Source organism: Lepisosteus oculatus, chromosome 5 (genome assembly GCF_040954835.1).
Source record: "Lepisosteus oculatus isolate fLepOcu1 chromosome 5, fLepOcu1.hap2, whole genome shotgun sequence".
NCBI lineage: Eukaryota > Metazoa > Chordata > Actinopteri > Semionotiformes > Lepisosteidae > Lepisosteus > Lepisosteus oculatus.
This window is the reverse complement of record NC_090700.1, coordinates 36503128-36518030: the sequence shown is the minus strand read 5'-3', so window position 1 is coordinate 36518030 and position 14903 is coordinate 36503128. Positions and strand designations below refer to the sequence as shown.

The window sequence follows — 14903 nt, the reverse complement described above, 5'->3', positions numbered from 1 at the left end:
CAGCATTCCAGTGTCCTGCACAGACAGGGTTATTTCTGAATCGTCTTTTAAAACAATACATTTGCTGCAATGCATTTTGCCTCAGGTCTTTCTGTACACAGACTTGTATAGTTTAAGAGTGCTTTCCTCCAGGTGACTGCACTTTGTTGTGCACTGTACCGTGATGATGCCGGGATTTTCCACAGTTAGCTCTCTGTAAGGAAGGAGGATTACAATCCATGTCCTGGATAACTGGTGTGTCTGAAGGTTTTCAGTCTAACTGGGCTCCTAACTCATTATTGAGTTAATTGGACATATTTCACAGGTTCTTCCAGCTCTTCCAGGTGCTGGTGCTATAAAGAGACCCTGAGGGCCAGCAGAATGGGGACCCTAGTCTAAGAGCCTCCTTCATCATCTCTCATCAGACCTTATTCCCTCTGTTGTCCTTACTGTTTGGTTTTATTTTGTTGGGGAGTTCTGTGGCTGTCAAAGTTTCCCCAGAATCACCACGAAATCGGTGAAATATCTCACAGAAAATTTATTTCAAAGCCAAAGCAGCAACATTTTCGATACATAGCTCCTTCAACTGATTTTGCAGGAGACACGCAAAATTCTGGGTCTGGGAAATTACTCAGGAAAAGTGAAATTTATGTGGAAGAGAAAAACGATAAATTGAATTTTTGATGCAATACCATATATTGTATCCCACACACAGCTGTCAATCTGGTGAGAGAAGTGACCATTACATTGCATGAACTTCAGCTGGCTAAGTCCCCTAAGTCACTTTTCCAAAGGTTGGAGTCCTTTCTTTTGCAATAGATTACTTAAGCCTCCCATGCCCTCAATATCTGTCCACCAATATTTGATATTTGTGTGGCTGGCACCTGTCCCAGGAGTTTAAAGTTAGTTACCCTCCTCTTCGTCCCACAGTGCTCTAGCTAAGTGCTCGAGAGTATTTGTGTTACAACCATCTCTGTCTGCTTCTATACAGTAGATTGTTTGCCAGTCTGTCTGGGTCTGTCTGGCTGTGTGGTTTACCAGGCACTTGATTTTTTTATTTCTTTTCAGTTTGTTTTGCATTTTTAAGATGGTTCCATGAAAAACAAAACCTCAAGTATGCAAAAAGAAGATCTGCTTGTTACCACTGTGACTATTAAATGTCTTCGAAGAGCTCATTTATTCCAGTTAAAGGACTGTACTTAAGTCTTTTGAAACAAAGTGCAATAGATTATGATTTTCAAAGCTCCAATCAGGTGCTATTGACACACTTCCTTAATATCACTTTATGAAGCTAAATGACCTATGTCTGTGTTAGTTATACATTTGGAGCCAAAGATGAAGAGCATCTCTGACTAGCTGTTCAATCGAGAACGGTGTCATTGTCCTACTATTAAGCAGTGTCCCAATAGTTTGGTGTTTTCTGCAAGCAGTGATATAATTAAAAAATATATGTTGAAGATTTTCATTTCAATAAGTAAGGGCACTATAGCTTTGCTCACAGGGCTGCCTTCTGAACCTCAGTAGCAGATAAACCATTCATCACTCAAAAGCACTCCCTGAAACTCTTCATACATACTGGAAGTGTTTTATATGGAAAACCAGACCAATACTGTATACTCTTCTGAGAATACAGAATGCCCCAGTGTGGAGTCTGACTTTACGTAACTACAGCATTTCTCAACATATATCCTAGGTAAGAAAGAACTGGAGTGATCATCCTTATGTGAACCAGGGTTAGAAACTAGAACACTAAGTAGCCCACGACAGGCAAGATTCTGCAAGTCAGATCAATTATCATGCACAATATATTTACAGATATTGCTGAGATGGCCAGAGCCTATTACAGTAAATATTTAGATTGATATTGTTCCTTGTTTTAAATATCTGGATACATTGATAGGACACTAAATGTCTCAAACTACACAGGTTTATTAAAAAAAACAACTATGCAGAGATTATTTCTCCTGGGAAGGCTGAGAAGCTTTGATATAAGCAAACACACCCTAGAGCTTGCCTGCACAAGTCTGGAAGAGAGTGTCCTTTATTCTAACATCTCCACTTGCAGTGGGAATCTTAATGTCAGGGGTAGAGTTAAGTTCAAAAGGATTGCAAACAAAATTACAGAACCAACTGAGCCACATCTATACTAGGAGTATTTACAGGAAGGCAGTGTTAATAGAAAACGATGTCTCACATCCACTACACTCCAAGTTTTAAAAGGTGTGATCTGGACAGCATTTCAGAACACCAAAGGTTCCAAACAACATTTTAAAGAAGTTATTCATTCTGAGTGCCTTTATTCCCTTAAACTGTGATGTAAGAGCCCCTTTACAGAATTGCATTGACAGCACCCAGTTCCCACTCGAATCTTATGTTTTTGTATAATAATGGTATTTTTATTTATATTGATTGCATACATCTGTAACATTCACTGAATGTTTTATGTTCTCTGTATATATACTGTTTTTATTGTCGCCTCAGTGAGGCCAAAGGGAAATTCCAATTGTATGTGGACAATGAAGTAGAATCTGATTTGGATTCTGATGATGGTGACTAACAAGAATGCTGCATGTCCTTTCAAGTAAGGTTATATGAAGTTATGTGGGTAAATACTTTACTGGACACAGACAGTTGCTGTAAATAAAACAAATTCTTTGTTGAGTTGAGATTAATTGTAGAGATCATTGTTGAGAAATTGGTGACAATTTCTTGACTTTTCTTCTTTTGTATTGATGTTTTTAGATTAGTTTTTATGTTTGAATGCTACATGGCAGTGAAATGAAATCCATGAAGTGTAGGCACTTCTTTACACAGGGTTGTGGAGTTGTGGAAGAAGCTACCCATCCATGAGTCAAAGCTGAAACTCTGATTGGATGAAAAACTTGGTTTATTTAACTATCAAATGGACTAGATGGGCCAAATTTTCTCCTCTTGTCGGTAACCTTTATTATGTTACACCCAATATCAAAGACAATAATACATGTTAATGAATCTCTTTTCTTGGGGGTTGATTTCCTGTTGCCTCTGTGTTGTGGTTTTATTGCCTCAATATAAAATCAAAGTAAGAGGCAGAGTAGGTCTTAAAAATCACCAGTTCAGTCTTATCCACAGTTTGCATGTTTCTGCAAAGCCTTTCAAGTCCATAAAAGGAGAGTGCAGAGTTAATACAGCCCTCCCTGGTAATGACTTTATAGGTGTCTTGGTGTCAAAACAACTTTCTGATGCCTGTTGGCACAGGAGAGAATTTGAAGTGTTAAGGAAACCCACCCTTCCTCTAACCACTTAACATAGGCTCTGGCAGATCAGTTTTTCATGACATTTGAAAAGGCAGAAATTGCTTGTAGTTAGGGAATATGTGCTCAGTAGCCCAAATGTTTATATCTGCCAGTCAGGGCTGGGCAATAGGCAAATTTCAGCATGAGGCTAACCATTAACTTCCTTGGCTAGATCTCAATCCTGGACAGAAAAGGTGGAATATGTAGGTCAGTTCCATACATCACTGATCTCGCCAAAACCAAATCTGAAAACCAACCTGCTACAATTATATTGGGCTGTACATATGTCAGAGCTTTGTGGAATATATGGGCCATGGGCCATGGGCCTACTTAAACTGTTCTTAAAGCTCACAGAGACTTAACATGCTATTTAGTGTATATTCCTAATATTTTGGCCCTTGTTCATAGAATTAATGCTAACAACTAATAATGACTGAACAGCACTAAACATAAGTATATACAGGAAAGTGCAAAAACATATCTGTGTTAATAATGCTGTCTCCAGCTGTGAAACTTTACCAGCAGGAGAAAAACCCGTTCTTTCAAAGCAGATAAACGTGTGAAGAAGGAAAGTGTCGGGGGCAGGGAAAGACAGTATTCTCCAAACCCTTTCTTTACATTATAGGACGTTATCATGAATCCGTTTTTAAGGAGAAACCATTGCAAGAGGACGTGATGGGATACAGTGCTGTATTGGATCAGCCTATCTCTTCAGTGGCTTAGAGAGTCTTCTGCCATGGCAAATTCATTAATTAGTTATTCGTTATCTCTAAATTACATCCGTACGCTTGAGTCTGTGTTCCCTGCAGTGGATTGGTGTCCTGTCTAGAGTCTTGTCCTATCCTGAATCCTGTGCTTCTGACATAGGCTGTGAGTTGCTATGACCCTTACTGGGAATAAGTAGCCTTCTGATATCATGTGAATTCAGACTGCTTGCTTGATATAAAGATTAGAAATCTTTCCAGACACCCCAATAAAAGAGCCTATTGTGGGTGCCGAATTAAAGATATATAATTTGAGGTGAAAATGTTCCAGGTTTCTGGATCTGTTACCACATTTTCTCTGCTGAGCTCGTCTGGTGCTTTTGGTCTTTTTCTGTCTTTCTTTCCCTCCCTCCTCCACACACTCCTGTGCCTTTCCACCACAGTGCCGGGAAAGCCAGAATTGCGACACTTGGCCCCTGATGTGCACTGGGCATCATATCCAGACAATTTCCCAAAGCAGACAACCCCCCTGCACTCTGCACAAAGAGCACTCCGCTCTGTCCAGCCAGTATCCTCTAACACTTATGCCTTTTGCCTTGTCGTTACAGAATTGTGGGTCAGTTTACGACGAACAAATGGCAAATAAGATTGGCCTCTTTTATAACAAACAGTATGCAGGAACACAGACACTCGTGGGAGATGGAGAAGTGTAGGAATCTTGACCCACTGAGGACACAAAGCACAGGTGGCTGCTCCATATTAATGGATGAGTGAAAAGGATGAGAGCAGGTCCTTACCTGCCCCAGAGGTGTGCAGAACACCTCAATTCCAGTCATTCCGCAGGTGGAGGAGGCTTTCAGCTGAGTGGCTCTGCCGATGAGCAGGTCTCCCGTGGAGGGGTAACAGGCACCCTGAGAGCAGTCTTGCTGGGCCAGAGCCAGGGCAGACAGCGCTGAGGCATAAAGAGGCACATCAGTGGTCAAGCAGGGGTAATACATGAATTCCTTAACATCTCCACTACTGCATTTCTCTACGGTCAGATATGCATTAACCACCCAATCCAAAGGACACCCTTTGCTTCCCAGAGAGGAGGGGGACCCAGTTCATCCACCCACCTGAGTTGGACAACACACAGCCACCGTTTCGCACCGGGAGGCCCTCTCCACAGAGAGTCAGGTTTAGAAGGGAGAAAGTGCTTCACCAGTTGAGTTAATGGGGAACTGTAAGCAGGCTAAATTGAGCAAGACTAGAGTGGAATTTAGCCAGGACATATCGGTTAAAAGTCTGCGCTTATAAACAGTGTCTGTTGGTTTTTTTCCAGCGGTACTCTTGAATATTTACTCGAAATTCAAACTTTTCTAACACTTTACTCATCAGAACTTTAGGAATTATTTTCAGTTTTATTTTAAGTGCTGTATTAAATTTCATAAGGAGCTTTAAAATTCTGTGTTTTTTAAGTGCGGGGAACAAATGGTTCTAGTCTGCCAAATAATTAGTTCAGTTAAACAGTTGAAGGTCAAGACTGAAAGCCGCTGGTCATAAACATGCTATGTTTAATAAGCAGAGAATATTAATGTATCAGGTTAGGTCTGGTAATTCCATCACAGGCTAACAGTTGTGACTATTTGGCAAACGTTTAAAACTGAGAACGGAATGCACATCTTCACACAAAGTGTTGTGGGAGCCTGGAAAAAGCTTCCCAGTTATGTGGTTGAAGCCTATAGCCAGGTTTCTTTTAAGAAATGCTGAATGAGACCCTGAGATTGATTACCAACTGTACTAACTACCAAACTAGTTAGGTTTCCTGAATGTTCTTATGATTGGAACTGTACTTATTTTACACTCATAATCAAAGACAGGTTACATGTATATGTGATGCTCATTCCATCCATCATGTTACTATTAATCTAGTATCTGATTTGCACGAGTCTATATAGACTGCTCTTTGCTGACTTTATCTACAATAGCAAATTAGCTACAAACGTCAGATCTGAATTCCCAGATGATAGTAAAATTTGGAGGATTATAAAATAAATCACTTACCTACTACATGGAGTAGAATCCACATCTTTATTTTTATTCTTAACCAACACCTGTAATTAAAGTAATTAAATATGTTAGTACAGTTAAAGTCACATGTTTTGCTTGTACTGCATCTCCATTTTTTAATAATTTAAAGATGGAAAAGTACAATTTGTACAGGCTAACCTTACTGAAAACCAGTAATCCCTACGGGATTAATAAAGTATTATCTATCTATCTAATTCTTATATAAACCTAGGGGACAAAATCTGGGATAAGAAAAAAAAAGACTCTTGGTTAGACTAAGGTGTGAGTTTCAGTACAAATGTCCCAAAATAAGTGTTTACATTTGTTTACATTCATTGCAAAACTGGACCTACTGTAAAAGACAGAGGCAGAAGACAGATCCATACATATAGCCTAGGTATTCAGACACCTATAAGCAGATACAAAGCACTTACCAGCTCCTAGTGTTTTAGTTCCTGCAGTACTTGTCAGCAGTATCTTGTGTGCTTCTCAGGTATAGTGCTCCTCTCCACCTCCTGTCTGTATTTAAGACCAGCCTCACCTAAGCCAGGCACAGTGATACAGGAGTGTGTCAGAACCCAGCGCAGACAGACCCACCCTTCCTTCCAGCAGCCACACCCTGCCCAGCGCGATAAGGAAGACCTAAAAAGGTCCAGGACTCATCTCCAAAGCAGGAGAAAAAAGGTGGAGAGCAGTGTTATCTGTGCTTTTGTAGTCGTCTTTAAGGTAAAGGATAGCTCATTCGCTGAATGCTTACAGAACACCTGAATGTGACCAGACAAATCCCTAGAGTATGTAAGGCGGGTAGCATGCTTTAATATTAAACCCTAAAATTCCATGAAGACAAAGGATATTTAAACTGCTTGTTTCTGCTTAACCAAGCTGTTCACACCTCCCAGCGTTCTTGTGGCCAGACACACCCTGGCACTGCTAACGCAGTCACACTCCAAACCCAGTTCAGACCTGTAGGTTGCAGCGTCAACACTGCGAACACTTCATTATCATCACAGCTAAGCACAACCAGCTCCCCGGAGGCCTGCCAGGAGGGAAGAGTTTTCAAGCCTATCTCAGCTGCCTTGTCTTGGCCTGTTTCTTTTGAGCTGATTGCTGCAATTCCACCAAGCTATTTCGTTTTCTTTTCAAATGAACTGTGGAGAACTGTCTCAAAAGTGAGACTACAGACTTGTGCCACATTCATCAAAAAATTCAACCAAAATGAAACTGGGACTTATAAAATGAGTAACAGTGTTATTTAGGTTTATTCACTGACCCTGGTCTTGAAGGGCCACACCCTCCATAACCCAGAAAAGAACAGAGGTTGAAGCTACATGAGCACTTTGTTAGGAAAAATCAGCATAGTTATAATTGGACAGGAATAAAAGTATTGCTTTAGAATTCCTTCTCTTTAGGGATGTAAAGTGTGACCTGCAAAGTGAATTGGATGGATGTACCTATAGTTGGGCAGGCAGACAGAAACAGCCAGACACAACAAACTCAAACAGTGTCGGTGTATCCTATATTAACTCACTGTGTACACAGTACCTTGCCATTTATCCAAAGGGAAGAGATCATATGAAAATGTTATCTTTGAAACACAGAAACCTTTTGATTATAAATCGCTGATTATAGGTTGCTATAGGTGATATACACAACCAATAATTCTGAATTGCTTTGAAAAACAATGCCTTTTGTATCCATTTATTTAAAAAATCAATAATAAGAGGATGAGCCAGGTACTAACATTCCCTCAGGATTGTTCATCAGCGTGTCTAATAAACGCCGCCTGGGGATAAGGAGTTTTCTATGCTAGCTTGCCAAGTTCAACTGATAAACCGTGTGCAGTTCCTGACTCACCTCCACCTCACTGCCAGACAGGCGCAGCAGGCCCAGACTCGGCCTGTCAGGAGGTGCCTGAAGGTTGCCAGGGCGACAGTAGCCTCTTTTTCACTCACCGCATCAGCGCAGTATCAAAGCCTCATTCTGACACGGCAGGGCGCTGTGCGTTTCCCCAGGGGGAGAGGCTGTTTACACTGGGAAAGAGGAAGCGAGGTGGGGAGTTTTACTGCTCATATCCTCCGGCACACCTCGATTCTGTAATGTGTGAAATACACTGTGTACACTTGATAAGCCTCACAGGCTGACCGCACGTTGCACACTGCAGTTATCTGGAGAAAAACAGGGAAAAACAATCCAGCAGCTTTCAGATGCTCAGCTTCCTATCTTCCCCTGTTTCTGAGACCATCTACTTTCTTTTGAGTTATCTACTGATTTTCTAAAGTATTTAGGGCAAATGAAAGGGAAAATATAACAACTTGATATCTAGTACTGAAAGAAGTCTTTATGTAAAGGGTGGAGAGTGTTTGGGACAGGAAAGCCAGCCATACAGTTGAAGCAGATTCTGTGGAATCCATCTTGAAAGTGCTGGTTGAGATCCTCAGAACAGCTGAGCTTGTAACATTGGCTAGACAGCCTCCTGTTTGTAGCATTCATCATATTCTCAAATCATTACAGCTCTCAGCTGATTCCATGTTGTAAATAACCTGGTACCATTCTTGCGCTCTGAAAAGTAATGTGAAGAAGCACAACAGATTTTTTTTACATTACTTTGAGGCTTCATTCATGATGGCCAGCTCTTAGTTTTCATTGGAACCTTTAGGATTTCGTGCAGCGCTGAGTAACTCCATCTTCCACTCTCTGTGTACCTGGATTGTACTTCTGCACCTTCACATGTGATGATGACAAACCACTATTGCAACTGACAATGAATAGCATTGTAGCTGGAATCTGTATTTCAAAATAATTGTAGTCAATTTCTTAACTGCAGCATCCTTCCAACACTGTCTTATACTGCACTGCATCAGGGACTTGAAAAACAAAGTGTGTTACTTTGTTCTGCATACAGGATCACTATATCTTTTATGCTACATTTCCAAACACAGGCTTAATCAAAGATCTGTGGTCTGTTTATTAGGTATTACTGGCAATGGAAGGCTATCTGCACTTACTGAAAAGCCAATGAGTTCTCCGCTTTGTAAACACAGGCAGCACACAGCAGGCATTTCACATAATAAAGGGCCGTGTTATCAGCATGATTGCAGCTGCCTTGCAGTACAGAAAGGCCAGGCACCCTCACCTCATTCTGTCCAATGTGCACAAGAAAGTGTTCACGTTGCAGCGAGCCGACTCTCACGGTGTCTTTCACCCACACTGCAGGAAAGGCAAAAAAAAAGAACAACACTGTTTGAACTCCACAAGGACACAGTCGTCTTTGGGAAGGGGCCAGACATTAATAAAAAACATTCATCTTTACAGTATGTTCCCTGTGGGCAAACGTAGCTCAAGTAAAGAAGATATTACACGTGATTTGCCAGCAGTATACCCAAGAGGAAAACCAGGCCTACAGAATTTATCATGGCTGCCTGTACAGCGTTGTCTGCATAAAAATATGTTTCGAAAGTAGAGCGAGGAAGGAAATTGAGATTTATTGTGTTGAATAACTTTATGCACAAACATCAACACAGCATGTCACTAAATAAACAAACCTGGACTATTGTAAGATATAGAAAGCTTGAAAGGACTGTATAGGACTGCACCACAAAAACACTGCTGGGAAAAACTGAACCACATCAAGAAATCAGGCACTGACAGACACTGAAAATCATCTGATTGCTGTCAATAAAATGATTGGCTCTGCTGCTGCTTTATGGGCTCTCAGTGGTGTCTTAATGTTAACATGGTCATATGCAGGGAATGTCCAAGTGTTTTTATTCTAAAAGCTTCATTGTTGCCTCTGTCTCAAAGACCTCCCTTATTTCTTTGCTTAATTTCCTTGATCTGGGGACTTTCCCACTACAACACGGGAATTTTCTTACTCACATGTCTTAGGCTGAATCACTAACTGCATCCTGGGGTTAATCTTAATTATTCACAGTTTATTTAACTTTTTTTCTAATTAATTCGTTATCCCATCATTTTATATGTTTTAGAAACTAAGCTGCCCTCCTCCACAAATGAAGAATGTCCAAACTAATTCATTAAGAGACTATTAATATTTTTCTAACTTGGATAAAACCCAAGGTTCGTAGCACTGCATACAAATAATTACATTAATAAAGTGCACTTATCATCACGGCTGTGACCCTCACCATAAAAATTGAACTGAGGAATGAACATATGATGTCCTACTCAATTGTTTGAATTAAAGCAAATGCTAACTGTGTAATTTGAAACAACCACATAAGAAACACAACTTTAAGTGAGTTGGAAAAAAGCAGCAGGCAATTGATCCAAATAAAAGCTGGCACTGAACAAAATTCCAATTTGAACATCAAAAGCAGGATCTTTTATTCTGCACCGTGAAATTCTGGGTCTGCAAAGAGTTGTACAGACTCCAGCTTTTGCAGAGCAATGGTTCATCTGGCCAGATGAGGTTTGTGAAAACTGGAAAGAAGCAGCTCAATTCGTTTCCATGCTGCCATGTTTGCTCTGTCCAGATAAGCTACTGTGCTTGTTCAAAACACGGGGCAGCAAATCTATATATGCTGGTAAGTAGCCTAGTTGTGCAGCCACAGACAGTACAAGCTAGGAAGTTAGAGCTCTGACAAGACAGAGCAAGCCAATCCTGTTTGCTTTTGGTTTGTTTGCTATGCCCACACTTGTGTGTGTACCTTAATAAAGTGCTGGAGAATTCCAGGTCATTTTTTGACTCATTTTGGGCTTCTGTGTTTTATAAACACCCTACCTTTAAAAGGCAATTCAAAACGTGACCCCTTATATGTCACAGAATGTTGGTATACTGTACATGAGATATCATGACATTTTATGGTACACAGGACAAATTTAGAAATAATGTCAAATTTTCTAGGTCTGACTGTAATGTCTTAATGCAGTTTTAATTGTGGTGCCTGTTGTAGATAGGAAAAGCTCTTTTAAGAACAGTGCCTAGGTTCTTGACATTATTGATGTTAATACTTCTTTTGTGGTAAACTTTAGCACATGGCAGACAGAGATGAACAGCAGCTGCAGATTTATTCGGCACACGCTGGGAGAACACGACGTAATGACCTTCACCTGACAATCTCTTCTTGAAGTGGTTATGGGGTCAGTGCCAACCACTCTTTATCTCACGCAACACAAGGTAGCGCAGAGTCATTGAGCTTGAACTAGTTACACATATCAACAAATCATAAGGAAGGCTTTGCATTGATTGATTAGATTTCATATTGTGTAGTCCTAGGATATATCCATGACTAGAGACAAAGCAATGATAGGTCACTTGGTTTTTCTTGATGCCTAGAGGTGTTTACTTCTCTGTTCTTGCTATGTGTGACTGTGATCAGAGACAAAGAACAGTCAACCGAATTGTCCATTCTTTTCATCATGCTGAATTGGCTAGCATCAAGGACAACTCTTCCGTTGGCAAGCTGTAAACCCTCAGACCTTGTAGAGATGGTGAAAAGATTCCCAGCTGGTGTTTAGTACAAAAACAATATTCATCTTTCTTGTTAAATACTGTCAGTTTTCTAAAGGCTATCTAATTTACTACTTCACTACTGAAGGACGATGCCTTGGTCTTTGACTTGATGCTGCAGATTCAGATCTCATCATGCAGTTGGTGCAATATAAAACCTAGGTCAATGGGTTTGCCCAGCTGTCTTACTTAATCACTGCTGATACGTGTCCCCTCTCGAAAGACTGATTGCCAGCATGCAACACATGAGCCAAACTGAGAGGAGCACAGTGTATCAGCTTCTCCATACAGAGGTAATTGATTATTGCACTCAGTTCCATCTCGTTTTGCAGTGTGTTTATGAGTAATCAAGCCAAGGGCTTGTGCTGGGGTGAATGGAACAGGGAGCAGATGGGCTGGTAGGACAGATGAACTGGCTGACTCTTCGGGTGCTTTGAATGATGAAGCCACATTTCCCATGTGGGATCAGGCTGGATTTGAGACTGGCGGAAACCAGCTCTGGGACACCTTGAGCATGAGCTTCGCCTCTTCTTCAATTAGAGAAAGCCATAAAAATGGGAGGCTTGAATAGTTCCCTCAAACCTTGTTTAAATACAGTAGGTCCCTCAAACCTTAAGAAATCTTTATCATGAAGGGTATCTTCAAGATTTAGCAGGGTAGCTACCTTTTATTTTATTCAGAGTCCAAGTTGATTTTTAAAGCATTTTGTACAAATGGCTAATTGCTAGACATGTTGGTACACATGAGGTCATACACAAGCTCTACAGCAGTATTAACAAACTGTATATTCCAGCCATTAGAAGAAAACTGCTTCTTTCTGACAAGCGTCCTTGAAGCACAGGGTGCAAGCCGGGGTGCCAGTTGATAACAGGGCACATGTCCACACACAGGGACACATTCGAGAGCACAAAATCTAGAGGACACAGAATACACCCCAGTTTTGTAACCAACCACATACCCCAAAGATGTGAGGCAGCAGAGATAATTGCTGTGCCAGCCAGTTTACATCTAGGTCTCCTGGCAGTTTTGTTAATATTTTAAATTGTCTCTACTAAGCTCTTAGAATTTAACCCCAAAGCAATCTGCCCAAACTATAAAACTGTGGTAATAAAAATAAGCAAGCCTCTATGGCACATTTGAAATAAGATAATCATAACAACATTGAAAGAAATGTTTTTGACTTATTATCTAAATAGATCTTTCGTGAGCAGACCTACACTATGTGCAAAGTGGAAATTATTTATCCTGCAGACACCTGTCTTGTATGGTGCTTGTGGTATAGAGAGTGATGCTGGATTTTGAACCTCTACAAGAACAAAATCCCCAACCGATCATTAAAGGACCTGGATTAGAAGATCGTTTGAATTTGTTACCTGGATCCTATTGTATCATAGCATACGTTATTTTGGATCTTAAGGTTTCTTACTTAAATCAAGATAGCCAGCCCCTATACTTTGAATTATATTATAGAATGAATCTGACATCATAGTAATAAACTTCTGAACAGAGTATAATTCTTGGTCTCCCATCCCTATCGTTGTTTCAACATTAGCGAAGGATTAAATGTTGTAATGTCTGCACAGCAGACCAAATCCCAGAATGGTGACTGATCTTTTCCTCTTTCCCTTGATATAAAACAGACCATCCGGATATATTGTGTATTTATTTCCAGAAGCGTTAAGTGGTCATCGAGTATGGGTTTTTCCAGCCAGGATTCAAACAGTGGTGAAGTGATGAGGTTGGACACTCCAATGCTAAAGACCATAAGGTACCGTCCATTAACTGTCACCTGACGGCAGAAAACGTCTTGTACCACGTCTGTTTATGACTCAGATATTGCTTCTTCCCAAATAAAAGTACAGTGCCTGAAGAAAAAGAAAACCCTAAACTATAAATGTACAATACGGGCAAAAGAAAGGCCAATAGATGGATCACATGAAACATTTATTTGCCCAAGGAATCACACGGGGAAAAGGTTGCTCTGAGAGTTTACACAGGTACAATATAAGAAACGTTCTGCCCAATAAAGAGCAGTTGTTTCCATCTGCTGTACGTTTTAAGTGCAGCCTCATACGGTACTGCCCGCCCGTGTATACTTAAACTACGGTCTTGTTATGCTGCGTCAATGAGCCACAATCCACAGGGACGTTTTTTGACGCGAACTGGGTGAAAGGTGAGCCACTTGTCGAGGGTGTCGGGTTTGTTTACGGCTCGTCTTTACAACTGGAGTCACCGGGTTTAAAGCCCGAGTGACGTCACCGGGCTTCGGATTTCGCCGGGAAGCTCCTGTCCTGCGGAAGCTGGGGGGAGGTACTTGATGTACAGAACTAGCGGTGCAACAGGCTGACCACGTCCTCCGCGATTCACTTTTTTTAAAAAAAAAAAACAGACTAACAGACGAAATGGAATTTCTGCTATGCATGTTACATGCTGTACCAGAGTAATTGCAGGAAAAACAAACAAAAAAATAATGTTTGTACAAAGTAACGAGTTGCTATACAGTTAAAGAACAGATAAAAATGTGGCCTTTCTTAAGTGAAACACTTAATTTCCTTAAATGTCTCTTTCGTCTGTGTAACTGGTTGGTGAACAAATACTTTTTTTCTTTATAAACCTCAAAAGAGACGGTTGAGACTAGTAAGCCGAGTACGTGCAGCAACGATTGGGGAAGACCTTGTTTTACTGTTAATGGCTAGCCTTTAGCCTATAAATAGACGAGCGCACACCTGTTGCCATATATTTCGTTATAATAAGAAAGAAGGATACAGAGCGGTTTAGACTGGCTTGTGTACAAGCAGGGGAATTAAACAGCACTTTGTATAAGGGAGTAACCGAGACACACAAGAAAAACACAAGAATAACAAATCTGTAAGATGTGTGTGTGTGTGCTATTGTGTACGAACAGAGAAACCTGTGGGGGTTACATCATCTGGTTTCCCACTTCACTCCACTGGTGTTTTCACACGAGCTTAGATTTGAAACAGGTCGCAACAACTGAAAACGTAATAACCGCTGATAAACACTGTTCTTTTTTCCATTCTTTGTGAAACGTACGCACCCCTGCTCCATTTGTCTTTAAGACGCTATGATAACCAGAAAACACAATGTAACGAGACTGTAGATGAACATCAACCCACAAAAACACTTGATCTGTATCTTGGTGGAACACATACGCTTTCGGGGTAAAAATGGAAAAAAAAAACACAAAATGTTCATTGACTGCTCTCACGCTGGCGCAGCTCCAAACTAGCATTTGACCGCACAAGGTTAGAGAAAAGAAATTGTTACAAGACTCTCTTTGCCTGCGAAAGCTCCCAATTAATTCAGTTTATTGATTGATGTGTGAATTACACTGCACAATGATTTCACAGTGCACAAACAGGTAAAAGAGCAGTTTATTATAGCACGAGTTAGAATAACGCGAGA

At 40.7% G+C, this 14903-nt stretch overlaps 1 protein-coding gene across 2 annotated transcripts in view; it reads right to left on the bottom strand.

Moving 5' to 3' along the window:
* lamb3 (laminin subunit beta 3) overlaps positions 1–9196 on the bottom strand; it is a 31378-nt gene extending 22182 nt beyond the window's left edge. Inside the window, exons 1-5 of one of the 2 annotated variants that reach the window (XM_015342750.2) lie at positions 9141–9196; positions 7862–8037; positions 6442–6548; positions 6002–6051; positions 4756–4910 (exon numbers count right to left, since the gene is read on the bottom strand). In XM_015342750.2, coding sequence (XP_015198236.2) covers positions 4756–4910; positions 6002–6026 — 180 coding nt within the window. In that variant the 5' untranslated portion in view covers positions 6027–6051; positions 6442–6548; positions 7862–8037; positions 9141–9196. The remainder of the gene's footprint in view (positions 1–4755; positions 4911–6001; positions 6052–6441; positions 6549–7861; positions 8038–9140) is intronic. The other variant, XM_015342751.2, reaches the window with a different exon arrangement.
* Positions 9197–14903: the final 5707 nt, after the last annotated feature.